We start from the raw sequence: 17,452 nt of genomic DNA, 5'->3' as shown, positions 1-17,452 counted from the left end.
TTCAAATCTAGGTTTGTATGACTCAAGAGATTGCAATCTTACTCCATTACTGTGTACATAAAGTTTTATATATATATATATATATATATATATATATATATATATATATAGAGAGAGAGAGAGAGAGAGAGAGAGAGAGAGAGAGAGAAGGAGAGATTGATTTATATATATCTATGTAGATGTTCTAATTTATACTAACTAAAACCAACACCAGTATTAGCAACTTTCTATTGATATATCAGTTAAATAGAATCATAAGCTGAACAAGGAATAAGATCTTATCTTGTTTTAAATACTCCAGAAAAGTTTTAGTTAATTATATTAGTGGAACTTTGCAGTTCTCAGAAAGGGATGCATTCAGTAAGTGAATTTGATGTTTTTCATCTCTTCTGCTTTCCTCCTGTGGGAGTTCCCATGAAGATGTTAATAATGATGGTTGACAAGGATCAAAGGCAGGAAAACATAAGGAAGTGTGCTGGAAGGAGCCTGGCGGATGGAATGGAAACCCCTTGAGAAGTTCACTCCTGAATAATTAAAAAGCATCTGCCCAGCCTGTAAAGTCTGAAGTTGAATTCTACTCTTCTACTTGCTGATGAGGCAGGGAGAAAGGCTCAACTGTCAGAGAAACTGACATTTTCTACCATATTATGTTGAATAGGAACCAGTTTCGTTATCGACTCTTTTTTTCAGAGCAATATAAAAGGGCTTAGGCTGAATTTAGTTCATATGACAGTAAAAACCTCTTCAAATAAACTGAAAAACTTCCTAAGGACATTTCTCTTTTTTTCAAGAACTTAAGCAAGCCTTTGTTTATCACTGAAAATCAATATATTTGTTGATGCTGATGAATTTTCAGTCTAAACGCAAATAAAAGTCAAAATGAAGAAAAGTTGTTGTTCACTTGCTGTTTTAGAAATTTTGCTCCTGTACCTAGGACAGCTCAGAGTTTTAGAAGCTGAAATAAAGTTCCTGGTTATGTGCCAGAAGGCTTGGAGTTGAAAGGCAAAGGCAAAGTAGGTTTAGGTCAGATGAATTTGAGATTATAAGGACAACGAAAGTCAAAAGGCAGGACCTGGATATTTTAAAAGTTAAAACGCTAAAAATAGTTAATATCGTTTTGTTAAGATACAAACTCTCAAACCTTCATTTCAGAATCCTCTGCAAAATGAGTTGGAGGGCAGAGTTGAACTAGACATGCACTTGCGGGCCTTTCAGTGTTAACACCCTGGGATATCACACCAGATTCTAGACCCTGGCATGGGGGCGGAGAGCTCTTGAAGACATGACCTATGCATGATAAGCGACCATTCTCATAATGCCTCTTTTAAAGAAGCGATTGTATTATCTGATTCACTTGAAAGTCTCTACAATTTAGCACCAAGCTAGGAGGCGAGGCGCCCCATGAATGTTGAGTGAATGAATCTGCAGGTTTTGGTTACAGGGCCAGACCCGGAGTTTCGGTTTATGATGCTGTAGAAGTCAAGCCCCCTTCGCCCCCAAGCAGTTCTACACTGGTGCGTGCACAAGGATTAACCGCGGTAGTTCTCATTACGGAGGAACTTGACCTGCTCTAATGATTTGTGATAGGTATTGGCAGAGTCCTTAATAGAATTAAGGCTTGACTGGTACCGAACCCCGAGAGCGTCAAAGATTGCCTCTAAGTAGATTGAAACATTTAGTTTTTGAGGACTCGGGAGGACCCAAGAGAGCCGGAACGCTGGGTTAGCAACACAGTGCGCTGCTAAACCTCTCCCCGTCTTCCTCCCACAATATCTTGTTGCCAGAGCAACAATGGGCGTCACCAAACGGACGGCGGAAATAGAATAAAAAGAGGACACGTCTCCAGCCCATTGACGTATCCTGTGCGCAGACGCGTTCACTATTTCTGGCCGTAGTTCGCCCTGTGTGGATGCAGTTTGCGTCTGCGCATTAGTTGTCTCTCTCCTCGCCCTGCTTGTACGCTTGCGCAAATTGGCTCCTGGGGGCGGTGCGGAGCTGGGCCGCCGCACTGCGCGCGCGCAAACGCTGCCTTGGTTGTGGACGTCGGATTCTCCAGGAGTTTGGGTCGAGCGGCCCGGAGATCCCAGCGTGGTAGTCATGTCCGCGTCAGTAGTGTCGGTCATCTCGCGGTTCTTAGAAGAGTACTTGAGCTCCACTCCGCAGCGGCTGAAGTTGCTGGACGCTTATCTTCTGTATATACTGCTGACCGGAGCTCTGCAGTTCGGTTACTGTCTCCTCGTGGGGACTTTCCCCTTCAACTCTTTCCTCTCGGGCTTCATCTCTTGTGTGGGGAGCTTCATCCTAGCGGGTAATTCTATAAGTAATCACAACAGTAGCAGTTCTGTTCTCGCTATTTTATGGCAGACCACCGCCCTGTAAAGTTTTGGAAGAGTCTGAACAGTACTCTTCTTGTAAGTGGGGAAATTGAGGCCCAGAGAGGTTGTCTGTCAGTCTTCCAATACTAAACAGCCGTTTAGGAGCTGGAATTTAATATCTGAAGACAACTTCATGTCGCTGCTCCACCTGTGATCCCTGCACTTCATATTGGTCCAGGGAAAAATCCAATTCCAACTTTCACTTAACTTTAACATAACTTTCAATTTGGTAGACTTTTAAATGAAAAATCCAACCCTGAGTTCTCTCATGTAGGCCTAATCATTAGTGATCTCTGGGGAAAATTTTAAGTTAAAGTGTGATGAAGATAAATATGGGTGCTTTGCTTGTTGATCCCGTTCTTATTTGATTTTAGCTTTTATCTGTTCCCACTTATTTCTCGTGGATGAAGCTGTCCTACTTTTCATTATCCTGAACTCGATTTTTATTCACATAATTATGTTTTAGTTTTCTTTTAAAATTCCCAGCATTTAAAATGCCCCCTTCCTCTTTTTTGGTACCAGGATTGAAACCTGGGTGCTTAACCACAGAGCCACATCCCCAGCCCACCACGCCTCAGCCTCCTGAGCCATTGGGATTACAGGCCTGGCCCACCATGCCTGGCTGAACTGCCATATTTAATGAGAACTGCCTCCATAAATTTTTACCGAAATTTGACCTTTCTTGCCCAACCAGATGCAGTGAAAACTGAGAACAGGCTTGGCCCAGGAGTGTTAGCCAGTCCAGTTTATAAGTGGCCACTACATGGGCTATTCCAGAAACTGGTTTTGACTACTACTTAACTTTGAAAACATACCAGAATTGTTTACTTTTCAGTGTGATCATTAGGCAGGCTATCAATTGAATTTTGAGTTGAATACTCAGTTTTATGGTAAATGCTTTGGGGATTCATTAGCGGTATATTTCTTTTTTTTTTTAATCTTTTATTTATTTTTTAATTTAATTTTTATTTTTTTTTAACATCAGAAATTTATTAGTTGCTCAAAACATTACATTGATCTTGACATATATCATACATTTGTTTCAAATGGGGTATGAATTCTTATTATTCCCATATGTACAGATTGCAGGATCACATTGATTATACAGCCACGTTTATACATACTGCCATATAGTGTCTGTTGTATTCTGCTGCCCTTCCTATCCCCTTCCTATCCCCCCTCCCTCCCCTCCCCTTCCTCTACCCTATCTACCATAGCTCATCGTCTCTCTCTCATTTTTTTCCCCTTCCCCTCACATCCTCTTATATGTATTTTTGTATAACAATGCGGGTCTCCTTCCCTCTTCCGTGCAATTCCCCCTCTCCCATTCCCTCCCGCCTTTCGTCCCTGTTTGATGGTAATCTTCTCATGCCCTTCCTCCCTGCTCTGTTTTGAGTTGCCCCCCTTATATCAAAGAAGACATTCGGCATTTGTTTTTTAGGGATTGGCAGATTTCACTTAGCATAATCTGCTCTGATGCTATCCATTTCCCTGCAAATTCCATGATTTTGTTATTTTTTAGTGCTGAGTAATATGCCACTTTTTTTTTTTAATCCATTCATCTATTGAAGGGCATCTAGGTTGGTTCCACAGTCTAGCTATTGTGAATTGTGCTGCTATGAACATTAATGTATCCCTGTAGTATGCTCTTTTTAGGTCTTTTGGAAATAGTCCGAGAAGGGGAATAGAGCGGTATGTTTCTTATTTTCAAAGCATTTACAATCTGGTTGGGCCACAGACAAAAGACAGTGTTAGAATCATTTGGAGATGATTTAGGACCGTGGCCTGCTTAAAGTTTTAGATCTGTAAAATGTATTAATTAAAATGTGCTAATTAAGACACACCAGAGATATTTTTACTTCTCAGAACTTAAAAATTGGTGTAAGGACTTGTGTGCTAACTGGGTCTGGGTCTGGGTCTGGAATTGCAGAATTAGCTGGTTGATTAGACATTTAGTTACCATTTTTGAGTTTTGAGGACCAAGACCTGTGGCAGCATCCTAGCCTTCTTTTCTCTGTGAACTCAATACTAAATATAAGAATTTTATTATCCAATCTAGAGGTGAAACCTCTTGATTAGTTTGGTTTTGTGATTTTTGTCTTCCTGAGGCAAATCCCTAAAGCATATTTTTTAAAAGATGACTTTGTAAGACTCTAGGGTTAAGGATGACTTTTCAGGGCCACATGGAAAAGAGTGATTTGGTGAAGAGTGGACATGGACTATTGATAGGTTAGTGTGTTAAAAATCAAAAGTTTTTTGAGCAGATGACTTCTACTTACACCAAGACCCATTTTTGAGCTTGTTGAGGCTAAAATTGTGTTGGCACACTGTCCTCTAATGGGAACTAGATGGCTTGTTATTGAGGAGAATGCTTAGTGAAGAGACATATTAGTCTTAAGGCTGATATGGGAGTGGGGCGGGGTCGAGGTTCCAAATCTGTGAGATAACAGGTAATAGGGACAGAGAAATAAGAGTGGCTTCAGAAAAAAGATTCATGACAATTCATTGTTGCCATAGAAAGGTATCATTTGCATTGCTTTTGACATCATTGAGTTTACTAAATCCTACCTCCTTTGCTAGCCCAGGTCATTATTTGAAAACTAGTTTTAATTAGAAATTTTAAATTTTGATGCATATCCTTTCTTCATTTTTGGGAAAGGAAAACTTGTATCTGTTTGCGGGCTTTCTAACTTTTATGTGTGTATGTGTGTGGTGTGTGTAGGAGAATGGAGGTTGCCAGTATGGCTAGAGAAAGGGTATTGTAGGAGATTATGGTGAAGGATTAGATGATGCTAGATACTGAAGCTTTGAGATCCAGGCCCAAGAATTTGTACCATATGTGGATAAGGAAGAGCATCTGAGAACTGTAGTAGAGACTTAAAATTGGAGTTAAGTATGTAGAATGAATTGGAGGGTGAAGTTCTTTAATCTGTTCCCCTAATTTCTTTTTTGGCACTTTATTCTGTTCTCTCTGCATGGGTTAATTTAGCATATGCTATATGGAAAAATTGATCAGTGCATTTTAAGCCAATTTTAGAATGCTGTGATATTAAAACAAAACAAAATAAAAACCTATTATCTGGGTCCAGTGGTATGAGATGGTCTGGTGTGTTCCCTCATCTCATGATCAGGAGACTTAGACATGGTTTCAGGAAGGAGCTAGGTGTAGGGGGATGGTAATTTATAAATATGTTACACATATTTGTGTGTGTGTATATATGAATGTATATACACATATACGAGTATATGTATGGTATAGTAGGCTTTAAACACATATGAGTATATGTATAGTAGGCTTTAAAAGAACCTCAGAATATATTTCTTCTTCCAGATGGATTTCAAACATCCTCAGCAGCTGTTTATCTTATGGTTAAAATATTGCTAAAGGAGGACATATATCCCTTTTTAGAGTAACATTCCAGTATTGGAAGCCCTTTTAGTTTCTTTTCTGCCTAACTGAAATCTCTGTTTATTTAAAGTGCTATTTAGGGTGGACATGTGTAAAACAGTAAGACTATTCTTAAAATAAGTCTTAGGTGTTGAAGTCAGGTTTTACTCTTAGGTCTTGAAATCAATAAGAGTGTTCTTAAAATAAATCTTAGGGTCTTGAAATGGGGATGTGGGGGGCCCTCTGCTGGGATTGAACCTAGGGCCTGTGCATGCTGGGCAAGTGCTTCACCTATTGAGCTACATTCCCAGTCCCTGAAATCAGTTTCTAAATCACTTTTCAACTTTGGTCCATTCTCTTTCTAACCTTTGAAACAATTTTGGCTTTTCATTGGAAATACTTTTGTTACTCTTAGTTTACATTTTCGAAAGAAATAGAATTTGAAAGGCAGGGAGACTATCCAGCATGGGTCGGAGGGAACTATTAGGCTGAGTGGACTGAGGTGCAGCATTTCTTTTGGTGTTGACCACCCAATTTGTGGATCCTATTATCTCTCATAACTGCCGTCTAGGAGATTGGAACTTTGCCATATTTGTGACTGATTATTCTGTTTCTAAACATCTTCATGTCCATTGCTACCTCTTCATCCTCAGTGCCTCAGGTTTTTCATATCTCTTATCTAGGCCACTGTAATTCGCCTTACTGGCCTTCGAGCCTCTGGAGTCTCTTCTGCTGTATTTGCAGGCTTGATTTGACTTGCAGACCTGATGGGCTACTCTCCATATTTGTCTCTTTTCTCAAAAAAAAAATTAAAAAAACAAAACAAAACAAAAAACTACACAGGTTCTTTCATGTTCTGGCATTATCCGTATCTCCAGCTTCATTTCTTGCCTCTGACTCCTTTGTACCTTATGCTCCATCATTATTGACAGGTAATTCCCTCAATACTCATGATATCTGAAGCTATTATTTTACTTTTCTTTGACTATCTTAATATTCCTTTGCTTTGTAGACGGTCTTTCCTTTGGAACCCATTCCTGACTCTTCCTGCAGATTGAAATCTTCTGTATTCCTGCTTCATTCTTTGTGTTTGTGCAGAGGGAAGAGAGGGTGGGGGAGGGAGGAGAAGCTGGAGGAGGAGTAGGAGAGGAGGGAGGGGGAGAAAAGGAGGAGGAGGAGGAGGAGGGAGGGAAGGAGGGAGGGAAGGGAGGGAGATAGATGGTACTGTATTTACTGTTGTGCCTATTTTCCCTCTGAAAGGTGAGCCTTTGAGGGTAGGGACCATCTTTCATCTCTTCATCCTCAGTGCTTAATACTGTATATGTTAAGTTGTGAACTTGTATATAATAATTTAAGGAATACTGAACAATTATGTGCTAGTTTCTCTGCTAAGGTGAAGCACAGGAACATGGTCTCTACTCTAAAAGAGTTTACAATAGTGGGAGATGCAAAAAAGTAACTATAAATATGGTGCTGATGGGAATTTTTTGTGAGAGTGGGAACATGGTTGGCACCAAACCCTGCCCAGTGCTCCTGTAATAATGCTTTGCTAATGTTTACTTTGCCAATATATGCTCTTTGAATTTTTTCTCTTTTTCCTCTTTTTCTTATTCTCAGTTGATGATCTTAGTTTTTTTTTTTTTTAACTAAAACAATAAAAGTAGTCAGGAATCCTTTTACTTTCTATTGAATCATAACAGCCCACCTGCTGCTGTTCCCATACACTCTGACTTACTTCCCATGGGTGGTGGATGATTTTAACTTTTAAGCAGATGTGTCCCTTTCCTGTCAGCAGCCAGCTCCTTGACTCATGCAGGGAATCTAGTCTTCTCATGTCTCTGAGGAATTCAGCTTCTGCAATTATCCCTCCATTCTGCATCATTAATTTTTCTCTGTCTACTGGATCATTCTCATTCAAACATTCTCTAATATTGTCCAATTAAAAAAAATTATCAGCCAGGCTTAGTGGTGCATGCCTGAGGGAGTGACTGAGGGAGGCTGAGGCAGGAGAATTTGAAAGTTCAAGGCCAACCTGAGCAACTCAGCGAGACCCTGACTCAGAAGAATAAAAGTGTAATCATTTATATTACTCAGCTACTCAAACCCCTGAAATACTGTCCTATTGCACTTAGAACTAAATCCAGACTCTTTTCTGAGATTTAAAAAATCTTATAGGATTTGTCTTCTGCTGATCACTACTGTTTGGTTAGGTTTTTTTATTTTTTTAACTATCTAGAATGTTCTGTCCCCAGATCTTTATATGGTTGATTCTTTGTCTTTCAGATACTGGTATTAAGTAGCACTTTCTTAAAGAGGCTTTCTGAGGCCACTGAGTAAAAAATAGCTTCCCAGTCACTCTTTATTATTGTTTTATTTTCTTTATATCACATATTGCTATTTGATATTTCCTTGTTTGTTTACTTACAATAGTTGTTTTATGTTTCTCTCCATAGACATATAAGTTCCTTGGGAGCCAGATTCTTTTTCTTTTTCTGTCTTTTTCTATGCCATATTCCCAGCACCTGTAATAATGCATGACTCGTAGAGAATGCTCAGTAAATATTTTGCTGAATGAATGAACATTTAGAGAGGCAGATTAAATTAGAACTGCTAAAATGAAACAGGCTGCCTCAGGAGGTAGTAAATTTCCATCTTTGGAAGTGCTCAGGGAGACGCTGAAGGCTTGTTTCTGGAAGAGCTTTTTGAGCAGGCAAGATTCTTTACTTTTTTTGTTCCCAGTGCATCTGAGGGATGTGACACCTTTATTGGTAACACAGGCTCTGGAAGGTTTGTAATCTTCCCCGGGGGGTGGCTTACCAGATTCTGTAAATGGTAAGTATACTTTGGAAAACTTCCCAGGTGATTCTTGCAGCCTCCTCAGCATACCCACCTCCTCCCACCTCATGGAGTGCTTGTTTTTTATGACCTCTGAGTTTCTTTCCATCCTTGTGGAATTCTGATTCTTATGTTGTCATTGAAATAACTTGGGTTACAATGATAAGGATAACATCAATTTTAAATTTTAAGCAGATAAGCTTTCACCAGGAGTTTTTTCTTTGTCCCCACAAAATTCCCCAAACACTAATAACCAACTGTTAATAGTTTAGTATTTATTTCTCTGGATATTTTCTAGATTCCAACTAAAACCAACGATAACTTTATCATATAAATAAAATATTTTTAAAAAGAGAAATATGGAATGGAGTAATTCTGTTTTTTCCTACTTAATGAAAGTGTATAGCTTTACTTCAATGTATAGAAAATTTGCCTTATTCTTTTGAATAATTGCATGTGATTTCATTGTCTGTTCATAGTATAATTTAATCCCCTGAATGGCATTTGCACTGTTTTCATTTTTTTCTTCAACTTACAAACATGCTGTTAGAATGTTTTCTTAGTCAAAGGTAAAACATCGTAAATATTAATGGATATTTCCATTTGTTCTCCCAAATGAATGAATAAATCTGTACTTTTCACAGCAGGATTTTAATTGGTTGCTTTTGATTCAGTTAGTATCCTTCGTATTTTTGAAGAGCTTGGGTGCCTGAAAAGATCAGTGGCAGTTTCATAGTGTTTACATTTTGGGGGGATTGGGGGGTGCCGGGGATTGAACTCAGGGGTACTTGACCACTGAGCCACATCCCCAGCTCGATCTTGTATTTTATTTAGAGACAGGGTCTCACTGAGCTGCTTAGTGCCTCACCATTGCTGAGGCTGGCTTTGAATTCGAGATCCTCCTGCTTCAGCCTCCCCCACCACTGGGATTACAGGTGTGTACCACATGCCTGGCTATGTTTACATTTTTAAACATAATGAAAACTGTTGCTATGGTCCTGGAGTCAGGAGAACTAGCCTAATAGTTTTCTGGCCTTTGGATTAGATTTCAGGTCTTTGTTTTTTCTTAGTGATGGAATGGATGCTAGCCTAAAGCAAATTTGAATTTTCTTAAGCAGCGTAATAATTTATCACAGGCATAAAGGTATTTTGGAAAAGTGCAGTCCTGGAGTTTTCTTTTTTCTTTTTTTTTTAAATCAGTTGTGATAGTTGCTAATGTGCTATGTTAGAATCTTCAAGGGTATATAAATGTGGCAACGTCGAATTCTTTGTTAAGAGTTATATAGCTTAGGTCTCCTACCTTTTTTTGAGACAAATAAGAAGCTATCTAAAAGTAGTTTATCTATAACTAGGAGGTAGGTCTCATGAATGAGCAGTTATATTTATAATATATATATCTCCTGTATATTATACATATATTTTGTTAGAAAATAATTTGTACTTTTAAAAAGTGCTTACGAGGCAAGTATTCTACCAACTGAGCTGTATCCCCAGGCCTATAACTTTGTTTTGTTGTTCACCCAGCTCTTTTGTTACTACCTCAGCTACATCCCTGTCTAGATATAATTAGAAGCCTTTAAATTAAGAGATAAATTCTTAGAGTTTTTTGGTAATATTTTTTTTTCCTCAATAAACTTGTGTTTTTTAATGTAACTTTGAGAATAGATTTTTTTTTCCTTTAACTTTTTTTCCTTTTTGTGGGGAGGACTGGGGATTGAACTCAGGGGTGCTTAACCACTGAGCCACATCCCCAGTTCTTTTTATTTTTTATTTTGAGACAAGGTCTTGCTTAGTTGCTTAGGGACTTGCTAAATTGCTGGGGCTGGCCTTGAACTGGTGAGCTGTTGAGATTACAGGTGTGCACCACCATGCCTGGCTCCTTTAACTTTCTTTTATCAAACAGTTAAGATTGTGAAGCTTTGTCAGGCATAGTGGCCCAGGTCTGTAATCCCTGCACCTCTGGAGGCTGCGGCAGGAGGATTGAAAGTTTAAAGCCAGCCTCAGCAAAAGTGAAGCACTAAGCAACTCAGTGGGACCCTGTCTCTAAATCAAGAACAAATGGCTGGGGATGTGGCTCAGTGGTTGAATGCCCTTGAGTTTAATCTCCAGTACTAAAAAAAAAAAAAAAAGATTATGAAGCTTAAGTGTACAACTTGATAAGTTTTAAAATTTGCCAATCTAATAATAATAGATAACAGATTAAAAATAATAGAACATTTCCAGTACCTAAGAAGGCTCCTTGCATCTGCCCAGCCACCTTTCTCTCATGAAAGAACTACAATCCTGATTTGTTTTGCAGAGTTTTAAGTTTTATATATATAAAGCCATCTGATATGTATGTATAAATCAGATAGCATGTACTTTTTATATCTGATACTTGTGTATTTTATCTGTATTGTGTGTAGCAGAAGCTCGTTTTCATTGCTGTATTGTTAGCATATGCTACAATTTATCATTTTTACTGTTGATTGACACAGAGATTGTTTCCTATTGGAGGCTATCATGGGTATCCTTGTAGGTGCCTTTTCATGTGAAAATACATTAATATCTGGAATTGTTGCATCATAGGATATATGTGTGTTCATTAGTAGTCATATTTGTTTTGAACTTCTAAATAATTATTTTTGTGTTCTTCTTTTGCAGTGTGCCTGAGAATACAGATCAACCCACAGAACAAAGCAGATTTCCAAGGCATCTCCCCAGAGCGAGCCTTTGCTGATTTTCTCTTTGCCAGCACTATCCTGCACCTTGTTGTCATGAACTTTGTGGGCTGAATATTTCCCAGTTACTTAATTGAGGAGAAGGAGACTGAAGTAATGTAAGTGATAATCATAGTCCTTGTCCTGTCATGTAGATTTTGGGAAGAGAAATTAGATGGGTCTGGTTTGATCATAATTATCAGGGTTCCTGTATTGCTGCTGAGAGGTTTACAGAATTTTGAGGTGGTCTTTAAAGTATGCATTAATATGGATCTTTCACTGCTATTGCTCTGGGTCATTGTCTCATTATTTTATATATCCTTAAGATAACAGAAGATAAGTGTTGCCTATAGTTAATTTATTAATTTCTACACCAATAACTATGAAAATAGCTCATTTTTTAAGAAACACAAATTATAGATTTTGCCTTTGGATTTTTTTTTTTTTTTTTTGGTATTGAGGATTAAACTAGGGGTGCTCTGCCACTGAGCTGCAACCTCCAGCCCTTTTGAGACAGGATCTTACTAAATTGCCCATTCTAGCCTCAAATTTAGCATCCTCCTGCCTCAGCCTCCTGAGTTTCTGGGATTACAGGCATGTGCCACTGTGCATGGCTGGATTGGCTCTTAAATTTTTTTCTGATTTGCATCTCAAATGACTTAAAAGTCTGGGCTGTTGTTCTCATAATATCCAGTATGGCACTTATACTTGAAGCCATATGTTGTAGGCTGAATGAATGACTGTAGCCCTTTGCTAATGTGTGTCCTAAGCTGAAATTAAAGGGGAAATTGGATTAACTTAGGAAAAGACTTGTGTGATGCCATTTAGTTCATTTACCATTTTCCTTGGTTTAGCATGAAGCTCTCTTGCCCCACCCAGACAAGCTCATATATAGAATTCTGATAGAAAACTGGAGTGTAAGTAGAACTGTGTTGATTGATAGAAATCAAAAAGCTCTCTCTGGGGCTGGGGATGTAGCTCAGTTGGCCCTGGGTTCAATCCCCAGCATCACCAAAAAAAAAAAAAAAAAAAAAAAAAATTCTCTTTGGCCTCTCCTTCCCTGCCAATCAAAACTCTAAAGGTTAATAAGTTCATGGATGTTTTCCAAATTGTATATTGACTTTATATATGAGAAAACAGAGGTTCAGAACAATCCAGTAGCCTTCCCCAGCCACATAACCTGGTTGTGGAGAAGTGCCTTTGTCCATTGGTACTCTTGGCCCAGTGTTCATGCAGCTTACTGATGAATGCATACACTCTTTGCCTTTACTGTACAATTTTTTTTAACATTTATTTTTTTATAGTTGGACCCAATAACTTTATTTTATTTATTTATTTTTATGTGGTGTTGAGGATCGAACCCAGGGCCTTGCATGTGTGAGGCAAGCGCTCTACCACTGAGCCATAACCCCAGCCTCATACTCTACAAAATTTAATGCTGCTGTTACCAGTTGATAAAGAAAAGAGAACCTTAGGAAATATTACCGATTTGGGGGAAAAACATTCCAGGATCAACCTCTTTATCACAACTTGGAAAGCTACAATTTTTGTACTAGTCAGGGGAAATCTAATATAAGAGTTAGAGCAAACATGTGTAAAGTGCATGCAATGACAGTGACTATACTTTATTTTCTGGCATGAATTAATGAGTTACTAATAATGTTACAAAAATCCTTTCCTTTGAAATTTCCTCAAAAATAGTTATGTTACAGTTTGTTTAAGATTTCATTTTTGATAGTGCTAAATTGGCAGAGATAGTTTATTCCATTCAAAAAAATTTGAGAACCACTTTATTCTACTATCCTAAGAGTTTCACTCATTGGAGACCTGATTAAGACTTGAGTTTGTCCTACTTCTACCTGCCCCTCCCTTTTTCCCTCCCTATTTGCCAGTCAGTGCCTTGTTACTAGGAATATAAAGAGAAGTAATCTGTGGCTTCTGCCCTCAAAAGTGAATAATCTAGTGGAGGAGGAGACATGTAAACATAACAGTTGAAATACAACATGGTTGGAGTCTTACCAGAGTTTTGAGCAGAGTGCTGTGAGAGACTGAGTAGGGAGTTACTGTGCCGTCTGGAGCAGGAACAGCAGATGAGTTGTGTGACCAGTGGATAATAGCTCTCACCAGTTATCTGTTACCAGTGTACAACCTGGAGTGCAGCTAGGAAGTGCAGTCTCTAGCCTTGACCTTCTTATGCTTGTATATATTTCAAGTAATTCTTGGGCTCTCTGATAGACTGTTGGGAAGGCCATAAGTCTTCTGGTTGCCTTACTCTGGATATCTAAAGTTCTTTTTTTCCTAGATGAGTCATGATATATACTTAGGAAGGTGACAGAACAAACATTTCAAGGATATTCTTTATGCTCAGGGAGATACCAAATCATGGAAAATTATTTTCTAGGACTATTATGATTGGAGGAGGACTCTGCTGTAAGAGAACTTACTATTTCAAAATTATGACAGAAACAGACAAAAATAAAAATGCAGGCTTAGGAGAAACTGTGTGGTGCAAACCATGTTAACAACTTTAGACCTACCTGTTCATCTGGGAGTTATGGGCCCAAGGTACAGCAAAATCTTCCAGTCCCAGATTGCAGTGTTAAATCATTCTATAGAAAGTAGTATGTTCATAGAAAAATTCTCTTCTCTGGGGATTGCCAAAAGCATTTTCCACAGAGATCTTTGACTTGACATATACTACCTACTCTGTCCTCCTCTCAATGTTTTAAATATACATTTATTTGCCCTTTTATGTGGTTTTAACTCAGATATATGTACAGTATACCAAAACACATTAAAAATAGTTTCCAAAGTGAGTTCTCAACATTTATACCAACTTAGAAGGTAAAATAAAACAGATTGAACATTCTCCATATTTTCCAAATGATAGTTGGGTATGAAAAAAATAAACATCTATAGTGTAACTGATCTTGCATGAATTTGAAGGTGACATTTAAAACCAGCAGCTATGTTAGAAAAGTCAGATCAAAAGAAAGTGGCCCTGAGCTAAAAAATAAATATGATCTAGGGAAAGTAGGAAAGTAAAGAGATACTGAGTGCTCACTGTGTGCCATGCTTCAAGTGCTTGTTCTGTATCTCATTTTCATAAGGGTAGGCTTATTTGCATTCACAGATCAGGAACTGAGATTTAGAGAGTCTGTTATAGTCTATAGTCGTTAAGTGTGATAATACAGTCCTGCTTCAAAAAACAATGATTTTTGTGCCCTATTTTTACTCGCCCAGAGTTGTTTACCTTATATTATGGTATTTGTCAATTGCAGAGTTAAACAAGTAGGCTTAAAAAGGTAGCCCAGTGTAATAAGAATTGTAATGCATTCTGTTGTCATATATAAATTTAAAAAAATAATTAAAAAAAAAGGTAGCCCAGATGATTTATCACTGTCCTCACCTTGTGACTTTTCTTTCTTTAATTTTATTTTGATGATTTTGAAAAGGTAGAAAAATATGGATAATATAACAAGCACTCCTATATCTACTACCTGGAATTGACAGATTTTGAACAGATTAAACATTGTAGAGTCAGCTGATATTGTCTTTGAGTCCCTCTCTAGTCCTAGTTCCTTCCCTGTCCTGTAAGACTTGAACTTCATGGCAGTTCTGGTCAACCAGGACTAATATAATGCATATTAATAAAACCTTTTCCTCAGGCTGGGGATGTGGCTCAAGCTGTAGCACGTTCGCCTGGTATGCACAGGGTGCTGGATTCAATCCTCAGCACCACATAAAAATAAAATAAAGATGTTGTGTCCACCAAAAACTGAAAAATAAATATTAAAATAAGTAAATAAATAAAACCTTTTCCAGAGACTTCGTGCTCTCCTGAAAACATGTCTAAAGATAGCAGTTTGAGAAACCCAGTGATAGAATTTGCTCTATCTGTTAGTAATACTGATTATGGGGTAGCTATCTAGGTGGTTATGATTAGACTCAGTATTTTTTAGATTATCATAAAAATGAGAATATTAAAGTAAAAATGTTTCTAGTATGCTTCTGAGCCCCAAGAATCCATGAACACCTGAAACGATCAGTTATTGGCACTAAGATGGCAGTAAATTTTAATAACTGCATGATAGACTCATTAGATTTGAGTATTAAATTTATGTGCTTCCCATAATTATTTCCTATTTTGTTTTTCCATGTTTCTTTGAAGTTCTTTTCAAAAAAATATCATCTCAGGTTTCTGAAGAAAATGAGGCAAAGAGGGACATAGCTACATTTGGTCACATTTGGAAGATTAAAGTTCATATTGATGTGGGCCTTGGGTCAAAGGCAAAGGTGAACTCAGTGAAGAGGGACAAACCTGAGCTGAAATGTGCTCACCTCCTGGGAAGATTGTATGCCAAATGCTTTGGCTAAAATTTATAAAATGTTGCCTTTTTTTTTTTAAATACTTTTATTTATTTTATGTGGTGCTGAGGATGGAACCCAGGGAGGGCCTTCCATGTGCTAGGCAAGCACTCTACCGCTGAGCCACAACCTCAGCCCCATTGCTTTCTTTTTTTTTTAATGGAGACATTCTCCTTCCAGTCCTTAAACATCTGTAGTGTTTAATCTGAGCTAGAGCAAGGAGATTGTGGGGTTAGGCAGAACATTTAAGCTGACAGTACTGTTTACAAACATGCAATTAATTGTGTTGGCTTTTTGAATTCATCAAACTATGGTAACCTAGAGAATTACCTCTGGAAGGGAATCTAAATATTATTCTTTAAGCTCTGCTGCCACCTAGTGAATTGTACATTTCCTTTGTTGAGAATTGTACTACAAAAAGTAGAGTTTGGGGGAAGAAACCACTGATCCTCTGTGGTAAAACCCAGTTCCTTTTCCAGTCATAGGAGGGCAGCAGAGGTCCAAGTGGGTTTAAATGTTGGGTTGGGGGTTGCTTTATAGCCTGACCAGAAGTGGGCACTGTTGAGCTAGGAACAAAAGGGCCCAGAATCTTTGAATGGCCCAAGGGTTTTATTACACAGAAAAAAACAGGTGCACATAGATCCTCAGATTTTACCTTGTTTTCTTTTCTTGTAAGTTCAAGAGCTTCCTTTTTGGTTCATTCTAGACCTTTTATTGCTTTCAACAATGAGCTCCCACTGATAATAATCTTTAAATTTTTTTGATGCGGGATCTATTTTTATTTTGTCTTTGACATTTCTACCTTATATTGAATTAGGTCCAGTCACCAAATAAGTTCTCCAAGAGGGTATTATCCTGAATTTGTAGAAAATCTTCTGAGGTAGGCACAATATTGCCTTTTTTCCAACACATTTCCCCCTGGTTGGAAGGTGAGATTAAATTACCTTTTATTTTTAAAACCTTCAATCTTCTTTTTTTATTACTAAAAGAACACTAATTGATGGCTTTGTATTTGGTGACTGAACTCTATTTTGTATTTGGTCCATAGACTACCAAAGTGGGGAGGGGGAGAATATCAAGTAGATTTGTGTTTATGAATTGCATTGGTGTCCTAACTGCCTGCCTTACTTTCTCCTCCCTTGGAGTGGATGAATCCCATACTAGGACATCCCTTCTTTGTCTGTTGTATAGGATCCTCTGGGCTCTCATGTCCACTTCGAATACCTCTAAGGCTGCATTATCACATTGTTATAAAACTGTTCCTTCACATTCCTGTTTCTCTCCCACTGGATTCTCAAGTTTTCTGAGAGTAGGGACCTCAGGGTTTAGCACAGGACTAACAGTCCTAGTGTATGCTTGTTCAGTGAGTGTTTGGAAGTGCTATGGAAGAAAACAGTCAAGGAAATATTGATAAAAGAGGCTGTGCAGTGGGAAGCAGTTGTGATGACAAGGTGGAAGACCTGCACTGTGGATTTTGTATGGTTAATTAGTTGAAGGGACATAAGCTTGTCTCTGTGCCTTGGTTTCCCTATTTACACAGGTGTGTGGCCTGACTAGTAATCAAAGCCTCTTCGAGCAACTAACCTTCCATTATATAATTTGTGATGATCCCTGTTGTGTTTGAGGAGGATAGTGCTGTTTTTGTGGATCGTAAGTTGGGCTTTGCTTTTGTTTTTCCTTCAGTTGTTGCTTTTATTCTTATTTCCAGATTTCCACCATCTGTTCACAGAATGTGAAATGTTAAAGTTCACAACAAAATGCACACTTTCTATATAAGGCCTTATATA

At 38.2% G+C, this 17,452-nt stretch overlaps 1 protein-coding gene across 1 annotated transcript in view; it reads left to right on the top strand.

The window, feature by feature from the left end:
• Nucleotides 1-2,001: 2,001 nt before the first annotated feature.
• Nucleotides 2,002-17,452, top strand: part of Dad1 (defender against cell death 1) — a 19,057-nt gene continuing 3,606 nt past the window's right edge. The window contains exons 1-2 of the mRNA XM_026406116.2: nt 2,002-2,308; nt 11,242-11,416. Of these exons, the coding sequence (XP_026261901.1) occupies nt 2,098-2,308; nt 11,242-11,372 (342 nt within the window). The 5' untranslated portion in view covers nt 2,002-2,097 and the 3' untranslated portion in view covers nt 11,373-11,416. The remainder of the gene's footprint in view (nt 2,309-11,241; nt 11,417-17,452) is intronic.

Source organism: Urocitellus parryii, chromosome 6, assembly GCF_045843805.1.
Source record: "Urocitellus parryii isolate mUroPar1 chromosome 6, mUroPar1.hap1, whole genome shotgun sequence".
Classification (NCBI taxonomy): domain Eukaryota; kingdom Metazoa; phylum Chordata; class Mammalia; order Rodentia; family Sciuridae; genus Urocitellus; species Urocitellus parryii.
Note: the sequence above shows the minus strand (reverse complement) of the source record. Positions and strands in the feature narration are given on the sequence as shown.